At 39.3% G+C, this 12,443-nt stretch overlaps 1 protein-coding gene across 8 annotated transcripts in view; it reads left to right on the top strand.

The window, feature by feature from the left end:
• The window catches only part of PTPRM (protein tyrosine phosphatase receptor type M), a 773,187-nt gene that overhangs the window by 484,860 nt on the left and 275,884 nt on the right, over window positions 1–12,443 (top strand). For all 8 annotated transcript variants that reach the window (XM_046671284.1, XM_046671289.1, XM_046671288.1 and 5 more), the window contains exons 10-11: window positions 7,860–8,061; window positions 11,305–11,407. In XM_046671284.1, coding sequence (XP_046527240.1) covers window positions 7,860–8,061; window positions 11,305–11,407 — 305 coding nt within the window. The remainder of the gene's footprint in view (window positions 1–7,859; window positions 8,062–11,304; window positions 11,408–12,443) is intronic.

Genomic DNA, 12,443 nt, shown 5'->3' with positions numbered 1-12,443 from the left:
CACTGATCTAAATGCCACGACAATGGGGATACGTCAGTGTGTCATAAATCAGGGTTTTAAAAATCAGATATAGGTAAGTAGAGCAGCATGGTTCATTTTTTTAGGTACTGAGGGAAAATGTCAAATGTGTGAATCATGCTTAAGTGGTTAAATATAAGTTTTCTGACTGCCATCTTTCTTTCTCTTCCCCCCATGTTTTCTAGAAGCAGGAGGGAGGGAGTCTCAGGTTCCTCTGGGTAGGCCTTACATGGGGTCTCAGGAGGGAGCTCTTCTTTAGTTAAGATGCACTACATGCTCTGATTCGCCCAGCTTGTGCCAGAGTCTACGACAGACATAGCTTCCTCCTGGAGCTGAGGGCTGATGTTGAACCAGACTTGGTCCCCTCTCTGCAGAACCCGTCTCCTGCAGCAGACGTCATGCTGAGGAAGTAGAACAGTTGCCCAAAAGGAAAGAGGGACCTTAGGAACAGTGTATTCTGTCATAGAAACACACTTGACTATAGGTAAAATTTAGGGGAGGTAAATTTTCATAATTGGAAAAAAGCTTACTAACAAGTGGTACAGGGGTTCTTTAGGGCAGGGAGCACACTGGATAGTTTCTGAAGGAGAGAAAAAAAAACAGATTGAATGCTGTAGATGTAAATGGGTATGCCATGGGTTCAGGTTATTCTCAAGTTCTCTCTTTACCTCTTATGAAAGGTATACCAAACCGTTAATGATTGGAAAATGCTGACGACATCATTTTTTGTCATGAGTTACGGTAATTTACAAGATTAAAGCATTCTTCTGATCTTAGTCTTTGCCCTAATTTCCCCCTGACATCCATCTTCAGCCTTCTCCAACGAGCCTGTCCTTTCTGTATTCCCCACCTTTGTTCCAGCTCCAGCCTTCCTCCTACCTTTCCTCCCTATCTGCCATTTCATTTTATCAGAGTCATCTTCCTAAAACCTGGGACTTATAGTTACACGCTTCCTCAACAGCTATCAACATTTTTGTGTTATCAAGTTATAAATCTAATATTGTTCTCTGAAACAATATTTTAGGTATAGAAGTAGTCAAAATAAAATATCCTTGCTTGCCAATTTCACATTCCAGATGTAATTACTATTAACAATTAGATACATGTCCTTCCAAATTTTACAAGGTAGCAATTATAGGGAAAGTTCATTTATGAATATAGATGGATAAAATTTAATAAATGTTAGCAAATCCAGCATTTTATCACAAGAATAACATGCCATATAAGGTCCCCACCTCACATCATACAGAAATAAATACCAAATAGATTCATGATCTAAATGCAAAACTTAAACTCTAAGAAAAATAAGGAAGACATTTTTGTAATATGTCTTTCTAAGCTTGACATAAAGCCCAAGTCATTTTTTAAAAGATTGACAGATTTGGTTATAGAAGAATTTAAACTTCTGAATGATGAAAGATACCACAAAGAAAGTCTACATACAAACAGAGGACTTGGAGAAATGATTTTCAATATTATAGCTGTCATGGGCTTGTGGCTGTAATGTACAGAGACGATATGGATTAACAAGAAATAGATAAAACACTCCATTAGAAAAAAATGGACAAAGAATAAGAGCAGGCAACTTATAGGAAAAAAATCTGAATGACATGTAAGCATGTGAAAAGATACCTACCCTACCTTACTAATGATTAAGAAAGCAATAAAACAAGCGCTACAGAAAGTACGTTCGTAGGTATCAAGTGTTAAGCAGAACTGTGGGGAAATATGTGCGCGCCTAGACTGTTAATGGGAAGATACATTTGCAACTTCTTTTGTAGGTAATTTGAGGGTACCTATCAAAATTTAGACATTGTGTATCACATCTGTTTCCAAAAGTTTATCAGTCACTAATACTCCCAAATACACAGTATTTCCACTGTACCACACTAAATTTACATGGCTCACAGTTGCCTAGTGACGACAAAAGTGTTGTCCCTTCTTGCTAAAAGTAAGGGCCCTATCAGCAACTCAGTATAGAAAGAATGAAATAAGTAACAGTTCAGTAAGTGCAAATCAATACAATGTGTGAAAAGAGTATAAAGTGCAGGGCTGCTTGGGCACATAGTAAAGTAGAATGATCTGGACTTGTCACCCAATTGGGGTGTTGACAGATCGAGAGTTGGAGACACCTCAGGATCCCGAGCCTGGATAACTAGGCTCAGTCACCGTTGACTGAGATAGGTAGTAGTGTAGAAAGAAATAAATACTTTAGGGCCAAGTAAAGAAGTTTGGTTTCAGTATTGAAGGCTGCCATGATCTAATCCCAGTTTACATTTATTACTGCATCTCCCTTTGTTTTTCTTCTGGAATTTAAGGAGCCATGAATATGGAATTTTCTTTTCTCCAAGAACCTTCTCAACTGTCATACCACCTGTTTTTGCTTATATCTTTCTTCTGTCCTGATGCCCTCCCCTCCATTCTCCTCCTATGAGACTTCTGTTTATCTTTCAGTGTTTCACTCAAATACTGTACTTTTCCCTGAAGCATCCTAGATCCTTTCCTTCCCTGAAATCAGACTTAATTATTTGTTCCTTTGATTGCTTGGACCTCCATTAAAGGACTGTATTTAACGCTGAATGGAATTACAATCAACTCACACTCCCTAGAAGATTTTGGTTCCTCTCCTGGTCAAAGATTGTGTCTTATTACATTTTGGTTCTCTATGAATCCCTCAGTTTAGAATTTGAAACTTTAAGTGGAGGAGGGGAAGATACTTTTGGAATATTTCAGGCACTTACATACAAATCAGAAATCATCCAACAAAACAGCAGTTGACTCCATCTCATCTAAATTTAACCCCTAGGTATGTTGTTTGCTTTGTAATGAGGCTTCATTAAAACTGCTTTGGTTAGAAGGGCAAAAATAACCAAAACAAAAAGTGGCAAATGTTGGAGAGGTTGTGGAGAAAAAGGAACCCTCATACACTGTTGGTGGGAATGCAAACTGGTGCAGCCACTATGGAAAACAGTATGGAGATTGCTCAAAAAATGAAAAATAGAAATACCATATGACCCAGCCGTCCCACTACTGGGTATCTATCCAAAGAACCTGAAATCAGCAATTGCAAAAGTCCCATGCACCCCTGTGTTCACCGCAGCATTATGCACAACAGCCAAGACGTGGAAGCAACCTAAGTGCCCATCAATTGATGATTGAATAAAGAAGATATGGTATATATACAATGGACTACTACTCAGCCATAAAAAAAGGATAAAATCGTCCCATTCACAATAACGGGGATGGACCTTGAGGGTATTATGTTAAGTGAAATAAGCCAGATAGAGAAAGACGAACTCTGTATGACTCCACTCACAGGTGGAAGTTAAACATATAGACAAAGAGAACTGATTGGTGGTTACCAGGGGAAAGGGGGGGTGGGGGAGGGCACAAAGGGTGAAGTGGTGCACCTACAACAGGACTAACAATAATGTACAACTGAAATTTCACAAGGTTGTAAACTATCATAATCTTAATAAAAAGTTAAAAAAAAAAACTGCTTTGGCCCTTAGCCGGTGATGCAGTGCAAGTGTGAAAGCAGTCCCAAACTTTCCTTCTGGGTGTTTCCTGCTGCTTTTCTGCAGCCTGATACTTAATAGGCACTTAATTAACACTCGTTGAATGAACAGTGAAGAAATAAATGCCCAAAGGACATGCTGCATTTGGCTTTGAGCATGGAGGTATATCCTGGCGCCCTTGAGAACTGCTGCTCAGGGCAGCAGATGCTTATTGAGCATCATCTCTGCAACGGGCAGTGGAGTTCTTGAGCCAGATTGCCCCTGTTCCTGAGGATCTTTTCTTTATCCCTAGAATTCAGTCTCCCAGAGCTTTATATGTTTGAGGGGAATCCATAAACTTTCAGATGATTTGTGTCCACAAATATACAACATATTTGTTTGTTAGGGATTTGTTACAGGTGAGGGAGAGTATTCATAGTTTTTAGGAGTGCATGAATTCGTGTATATGTGCGTTTTTATGGGTAGAAAAGAGAAGCTCTATAATTTTTATCAAATTATCAAAGGGCTGTGACTGAAAGACAATTAAGAACCCTGGGCCTGGCTTATCTTGCAGCTCCATGGCTATAGGCAAATACAAACCCAGCAGCCCCAGCAGAACAGCAAGTCCTTTGATAAAGCATTTGCTTTTTGCTTTACATTCTGTGCCAGTCGAGCAGACATCCTGCTTGCTATAGTGTGAGCATTTGTGTGAGAGCTCTCACACCTGCTCTCCCCAGTAGTCTTTGTAGGAAGATATATACTAAGTGCCAAATATTTACTGATCACAGTGGGATCAGAAAGAAGAATAAGACATCAGTCACTCCTCAGAAAGAAGAGACAATTCTATGAAGAGTTCCAGTTCCTTTGGCATATGTAAATCACAATCTAAGACTATACAAGAGCTCCTAGAGCCTGTTGTGCAATCATAATGCAACATCATTGCCAGGTGAATTGTATGGACACAGTTGCAACAGAGGACATTCAGCGGATGCAGTGACTGTTAGGTCAGGTGTCGGGGGCTTTATGGAGAAGTAACATGGGAACTCTGGCTGAGACATCAATGGATACCTTTTTGTTCCAATCTCACCAGAACTCTCAACAGCATCTTTGAAAGCATTTCTTTCTTAAAATACTTTCTTTTCTCTTTTGATTTCTATCACAGCTCTCTCTCTTTTGGCTTCCTTCCCACTTTTCTGGCTCTTCTGTTGGCTTCTTCTCCTCCACCTTATATTAAATATGCATGTTCCCCTAAAATCCCTTCCCCAGTGGCCTCATCCTTTCCTGAACCATAATATTTCAGTGCTGATCACCCTCAAGTCTCTATTTCCAGCCCAGAGCTCTCAGACCCCAGTTTTGTGTCATACACAGTATGTCCGCTTGACTTCATAGGCATCTCAAACTTGATATGTCCACAATCCAACTGTTAACTTCTCTTCATTCATTCCATCCCAGTTCAGTAAGTGGAGCCATCTTTTACTCAAGCCCACAACATCTAACCTATCCTTGATTTTTCCATCTTTCCCCCACATCCAGTCCATCACTGAGTTCTGTCCATTTTGTCTCTAAAATATGACAATTCTTTTCATTTATTGCCCTCCTCACTGCCCCAACTGTGGTCCCAGCCACTTATTCTCTCACCTGTGCTATAGCTTTACCCCGTGGGCTCTGCAGTAGCTCCTAGTGGTCTCCCAAATACCTTTATTGCTCCCTTCCATCAAATCAGTCCCCCACCTGGCAGCCAAAATGATGTTTTTATAAGGGAAAGCAGATCATTTTGTTTTCACACTTTAAAATGTTCGAAGTCCCCTCATTGTATGTATCCATGCTTCGTTTCTTGGAATACAGATGCTGCATGCTGTTGTCGCTGCCCCCTTCTGCAGCCCCCCCGTGAACCACAGTCACCTCACTCGCTGGGCTGCAGCCATACAGGCCTCCCTTCTGTCCATTAACTGTGCCCAGAACGCTCCTGCTTCACAGCCTTAGTTCAGGCTCTTCTTCCCAAACTCTTGGCGTGGCTGGCTCCTTCACAAAGTTTAAGTCTTCTCAGATTCACTGACGTCTCCTCGGTGGGCCCTTCCCCAACCATTCTAAATGGCTGTGTATGTACCCTTCTCCCCAGACAATATTCTTTATCTTAGCACCCAGTTTGTTTCTTCCTTGGAATGCAGTGTTTAAAATTTATTAATCTACTCATCGTATGTCTCCCTAGCTCCCTCGTACCCCAGTCCAGATTCCTAGCTACCTGACAGCAAGGCCTTCATCTACTGCTGACCCCAGGGCTCACAGAATGTCAACATTCGATCAATATTTGAATGGAATGAATGAATCTGAGATCATAATGGAGAAAACAGAACAGAGATAACACTATCATGTTCCAGGCCAGTGAAAGTTTATGAGCAAAAGCAGTGTCAGAAAAGCCCAGTGCTTGTAGGGCAGTGAATCTTTATCCCCTGGTCAGGACAGAAGAACATCTAATGTCGTCATATCACGTATTCAGAAATAAGTTTGGAGAGGAAGGTCTAGGCATAGCGTAAACACGAAGCTAGGGGTTTTGGACTTTGTCCTGTAAGCATTTGTGTCCCATTGAACGTTTTAGTAAGGCAGTAAAACGAATAAGATTAACCTAGCCCTGGCGGGCAGTGCTAGTTCTTATGTTAATTATACTGTATCATAATTGCTGGATGCTTCTCTCCTTCCCCACCAGACTGTTACCTCCTCCAGGGCAGGCACCATGTCTGAATCACCTATGACATCCCAACTCAGAGCAGGGTGGTTGGTACATAAGAAGCATGCAATGAATATGTTTTGAATGGGTGAATTAATTCATTAATAAACTTTGGGGGAGCAGTATGCTGTCATAGCTTAGATGTGCCTTCTCTGAACCACCCTTTTCTCTGGGGGCATCAGAATAGAGGTGAAACTAAGCAACTAAGCACATGGCAATGCCGTTGTTGCTGAAGTCCCTCCCACAGCAGCTGGGTGGTAGACATGGTCTTGTCTCTTGACTAGAGTAACCTCGTGAGGGAAGTCTGAGAGAGGGTTACCAACAGATGTGCTGCCTGACTCTGATAGTGTCATGCACTGCAGTGATTAATACATACAGCAAACGTTTTCTTGCCAAAGCTTAGTTGATTCAATCTAAATATTCTTTCAGAGAGGTCTCCTTAATTATAATCACATGGTATAAATATAAGAAGAAAGAATGTCAATTATCACTTTGTATAATAACAGTGTTAGTCTTCATGCACATAAATTATAAGTAAGTTTACCTATTTAAAAGCAAGAAAAGTGCTCAGTTTTGCAATTTAAAACTTTTGAATATGCCACATTTAAAAATTATGTCATTACAACCGACAGAAGTTAGTAATCACCACTAAAATGCATTTTCTTGAATAGTTGATGAACTACTTATAGTGAAATTCTTTAAAAAATCATTTGAAAGGACAAAATTTAAAGGCACCTATGCTATATTTATTTTCACACATTCCAGGCTCAATCCAATGTGCCTTGAATACCTGTTACGTGGCAGATATCATGAAACCTTCTAGAGTGGCACTGGCCAAAATGGCAACTCCTAGTCACGCGTGGAAGTTTAAATTTAAATTTTAGTTAATTGAAATTAAATAAAATAAAATTTTCAGCTCCTCAGTCTGACTAGCCACATTTCAAGTGCTCCATAGCCACTTGTGGCTAGCAGCTACTGTATTGAAAAGAGCAGAGTAGAACATCTCCATCATGACAGAAAATTCTATTGGACAGCATTGCTCTAAAGAAAAGAATTAAATATGACCCATCATAAGCACCACAGTCAAAGTATCAAGAGCTACTGACACATGTCTAGGATTTATTTTTAGAGCAGATATCTTTGCCCACATTGATGAAAACCTTTAAAAGTGTCCTTATTCCCAGTAGACAGTAATCCTCTTCAGCGCTAAACCAAACTATAGGCACTGAATGAGAGATGAGGCCTTACCCTTGTCAGGTCCTTATCTGTTTGAGCTAGTTGTATATTTTGTTATTTTGTTTTAAGCCAACTGTAATGTAGTTTTCAAAAATGACATTTTGAAAGCAAACAACGTCAAGGAATTAGCTTAAACCTGAGCTCATCCTTTATGTTCTAATCTACTGGCTTTCAGTTCCTCTGTCTATAAAAGTAATAACTCATAACAGTTTTGACTGAGTTCCTGTGCCCCTTCACTGGACCCAGGATTTGAAGACTCTAAGTGAGTAGGAGAGCTCATCATAAAGTGTCTGACAGTGTGTACATCAGAGGGGTTACTGGATAAAGATGCAGTCTTGGTCCATCTGCTCCAGATATTTTATCGCATTCTTATTCTCTTGCAGATCACCTACAAAGCAGTCAGTTCCTTTGACCCAGAAATAGATTTATCCAATCAAAGTGGAAGAGTTTCAAAACTGGGAAATGAAACCCATTTTCTATTTTTTGGACTGTATCCGGGAACCACATACTCCTTTACCATCCGAGCTAGCACAGCTAAGGGTTTTGGACCTCCAGCAACAAATCAGTTCACCACCAAAATATCAGGTATATTGAGTATTCATGAATTATGTCTTTTATCAGAAGTAGCATGTTTGTTCTTTTTATTCCCATTGTCAAGTATCCAAAGTTCACCCAAACTTAGATTAATTTGTATTCAAATTAATATTTTGGGGTTTCTGAAAATCAGACTCAATGGAATTAAAGTACTACAAATATTTATAATTTGGGAGCTTAAGATCATCCTGTGTTATAAAGCAGCCACTGTTTAACAGTTTGCATTGGAGGACTTGGACAGGAGCAGAAGGTTCTGTTCTATACACTCTTAGCCACTTGACCGTCCCAAGTTACCAGAGTAGCAGTGTTGGACAGATCTCTGTAATGAGCCATGAATGACTGAGTGGTCAGCAGAAAGACAGCAGTATATGGAGTCCACTTCCAGAAGGATCAGCCTTCCTTGGTATTTAGTAGTTTCACCATTAGTAGTTTCAAGTCCTGAAGAGAGAGGTGACAATAGAGGGGTGGCACCAGGCACTCATGGCCTCTAGCTTTTTGCTTGTAGAGACTCAATTATGCCATCCAACAAAAGACATAGTTTGAGAAATATTTCTGGGCATGTGCAGCTGAGCAGAACATGTCTGTGCTTGAGCCTAGAGGAAATGGAGTTGCCATCTGGTGTGGGATATGTAACAGCAGGAAACACAGTTCCAGGGATGTCTTCTTTTCTCATTTTTCCCCTTGGATGTGAGGGGGGAGATGTTGAGTTTAACTGTTTTGGCTGGGGGTAGGTGAGCAGGGCGTGGGGAAGTGTTGAGTTTGACTGTTTTGGTTGGGGTAGGTGAACAGGGCGTGGGGAAGTGTTGAGTTTGACTGTTTTGGTTGGGGTAGATGAGCAGGGCGTGGGGAAGTGTTGAGTTTGACTGTTTTGGCTGGGGTAGGTGAACAGGGCATGGGGAAGTGTTGAGTTTGACTGTTTTGGCTGGGGGTAGGTAAGCAGGAGGCAGGAAGGGGCTCAGTCTTTTAATGTCAGTGTTTACTAAATAATATTTAGCCTGATTTTTATATCGTTGTCCCTCACTCCTAGTTTCGTAGAAGTTTTTGTTTAGAATTGAAGGATGGGAAGTACTCACAACTAGAGTACTGTAAGCATTCTACTAGGTTTTGAGGGAGGGAAGTTTGAAATGATTTAAGCAATTATAACATGGGAAAATTTTTTATTCTGTGAAGATTTTATTTATAAGCACAAACTTGACTTGAAGTTTAATATACTCTTGATATTTGATATAAAGCATTAGGTTTTAAGAACAATATGGAGAGTTGGGAAAGAGGAAAAAATCCTTGGGAGATAGAAAAATTAGAGGTTAGGAAAATGACACAAGTTGTACAGATGAGTGAGTAGAAAGACCACTGGACCTAGAATCAGAAAATCTGGGTTCTAGTCATAATTTTACTGTGTACTTCCTCTCTGATGTTGATCAGGTGAATTTATCCCTGGGTATGAACTAAGATGATATTATCTGGTGCATAAATTTATCATGGAGATTTAAAGAGAAATTGTGTACCAATGTGTATACCTTCAAGCTCTTTTTTAGGTAATTTTCCCCTACGGAAACCATATTTCAAAGATTAATATTTTAAAGAGGGTATTCTTTTAGAAAAAAATAATTTATTTTTACCATCTTCATTAGATAAAAATTCTGGTTGATTTGAGTCACTGTTAGCCCCCCCAAGGTCATACAGTTCGATCGAAAAGCAAAGACAGCTGACATTTTAGTTAGCCTAAGAAGGGTCATCAAGAAAAACTATTTGATTTTTTTTTAAGATTTTATTTTTCTCCCAAAGCCCCCCAGTACATAGTTGTGTATTTTTTAGTTGTGGGTCCTTCCAGTTGTGGCATGTGGGATGCCGTCTCAGAATGGCTTGATGAGTGGTGCCATGTCCGCACCCAGGATTTGAACCGGTGAAACCCTGGGCCACCAAAGCAGAGCGTGCGAACTTAACCATTCGGCCACGGGGCCGGCCCCACTATTTGATTTTTATATTGAAAAAAATTTTATAGTTTGTAGGTCCCTATCTTGTACTTTCATGGACCTCAGATAGAGAACTACTCTCTGTACAAAATGTAATTCTATATTATGAATTGGAGTTAATTTTTAATAGAATTGGAGTTAATTTTTAATGCTGAGAAAATCTAACAATTAGAACTGAGATATAGCCCGTGTCTTTACATAAAAGCATTTTATATGTAAGAGATTTTAAAAACCTGTATTTACAAGAAGTGATCTCTAGCATTCTCATCAGATACCTGTCTATACCTATGGATCTTAAAGAAAGACCATGTGCCCTCCCTTATCACAGCCTGCATGAGATGAATTCTCCTGTCGTGGTGAAGACAGAATTACCAAAGAGCTCAGCTGTTGTCTTCTCTTGATAAGACTTAACAATCTAGTGAATGAAGAATGAGAGGAAGTGGCCCTGGAAATAGCATTCACATTGGGAAGAGAACTGACATTTATAGAATTGTATTTGCCTGTCTTTCTTTATCTGTTATCTCTTTGAATTCTCATAATAGCCCTAGAGGATATTTTCCTATTTTGAAAGATAAGTAAACTGAAATTACAGAGATAATTAATGTGCCGAAGGTCTGATGCTGGTTAAAACAAAACAGCAAAAAGTCAAACCCAAGAAGTAACCCTTTCTTACTTCAATTCCCATGTCTTCTCCACTCTCATGCTTTCTCTGAGAGCCCACAAGTGGGCACTAATTTCAGTGAGCCTCTCTGGCTCCAAAGGTCCTCTTCCAATCCCCAAATGGATCTTTGCTGCACGAGAAACCTTGGCTTAGATGGAAGAAGCGTAAAGTTCAGTTTTATGATCCTAGTAATTATTTCTTAAATATGCATTTGAAGTAAATGTTTTCTTGAAGAAAAGCATATGTACAGAAAAGTTCACAGCTTATAAGTGTACAGCTGAATGAATTTTCACAAACTGACTGCAGCCATTTAGTGAGACTCCAAACTGAGAAACAGAGTATTACTAACACTTCACAAGCTCCCCTCATGCCCTCTGCCAACTTAAACACAGGATCAAAGAAGTCAGCACATCCTGGTTTTAGCAGTTGTCCTGATATTCTGTGTAGGACGTATACAGAAAGTCTCTTCATGGTTGGTTGATAGCTGCAATTTAAGCTAAGGGTACTGTGTTCTTAATGTTCTTTGTAAATGAAAGTAAAAAGAAAACTAAAAGGATAAACCAGATATAATGAGTCTCCCGTCTTTTGCATTTCCCCCAGCACCCTCTATGCCGGCTTATGAACTTGAGACCCCTTTGAATCAAACTGACAATACAGTGACGGTCATGCTGAAACCTGCACACAGCCGAGGCGCACCTGTCAGGTATGGAGCAGGGAAGGGGTGGGCTGGCCCTAGAGAGAGAAAAAGTAAAATCAAGCTGATTAATTTCTCAAATGTGTTTTCCAGAGATTTGCTACCAACCTCAGTCAGCATGTAAACTCATATCTTTATTAACTCTAATTAAAAGAAATGAGTGAGGAAAAGGGAAGTGCTTTGATGTGGAGTGATCAAGTGTTGTGTAAAGAGTTTGATTCTGATGGAAGTGGGTTGTTCTTTGAAGATAAGAACAAAAGCTCCAGTCTTTTGAGAGGTGGCTTTACTTTTAAAAGGTAATTGCTGCTGCAATTTAGTTCCCAAGGGCAGATGACATTTTATCCTGAGCTCTATTCTTTAAATGGACCTTTGGGAGGTTTTTGTTTACCTGGGTTTTTTAATCAGTTAACTTTAGTAAATCGGCTAATTTCTCAATTGACTATGTAGTATATAATTATTTTTTAAAAAGAAACAGATTATTGGAAAGATCACTGTGAAGTCTTCATTCAAACAGATTTAAGTTTATTACTGGCATGTAGGCCCCATTTCTCATTCCATGATAATTTATATAGCTAAGAAATTACAAAGTGTAACTTTTACAGTGAATGAATGAAATAAATTTATTCTTCCTAGGTAGGAGCAAAGGAATGCCTGACTACCGCTTGAGTATGAACTTGTCATAAACTCATTAATCTATATAAATGAAATTTCTACCTGTTTCAGAGGGATTTAGATATTTTGTATTATCAGAATGGGTTTTCTTCAAACTAATCTATTATTTTGAATAGTGTACTCCAAGGAAACATTTACATTCACGTTAAGGCAACATAGGGTTTGTTTCCATGTTCCTTTGTAGAATTTTATTTCATTAACCTTTTAAAACCTGGCTCTGTTTGATCACGTTTTCACAACAATATCGTAGGGAGATTGTTTGGATTTCTTTCTATTTGATAAGATGTAGACATATCTCAGTTCATAGAATCAGGAGTAAAAACAGAACAATATAAGTTGACAGTAAAGTCAAATTAGAGTGGAATCACAGAAA

The sequence above is a fragment of the Equus quagga genome, chromosome 9 (assembly GCF_021613505.1).
Source record: "Equus quagga isolate Etosha38 chromosome 9, UCLA_HA_Equagga_1.0, whole genome shotgun sequence".
Lineage (NCBI taxonomy): Eukaryota > Metazoa > Chordata > Mammalia > Perissodactyla > Equidae > Equus > Equus quagga.
Note: the sequence above shows the minus strand (reverse complement) of the source record. Positions and strands in the feature narration are given on the sequence as shown.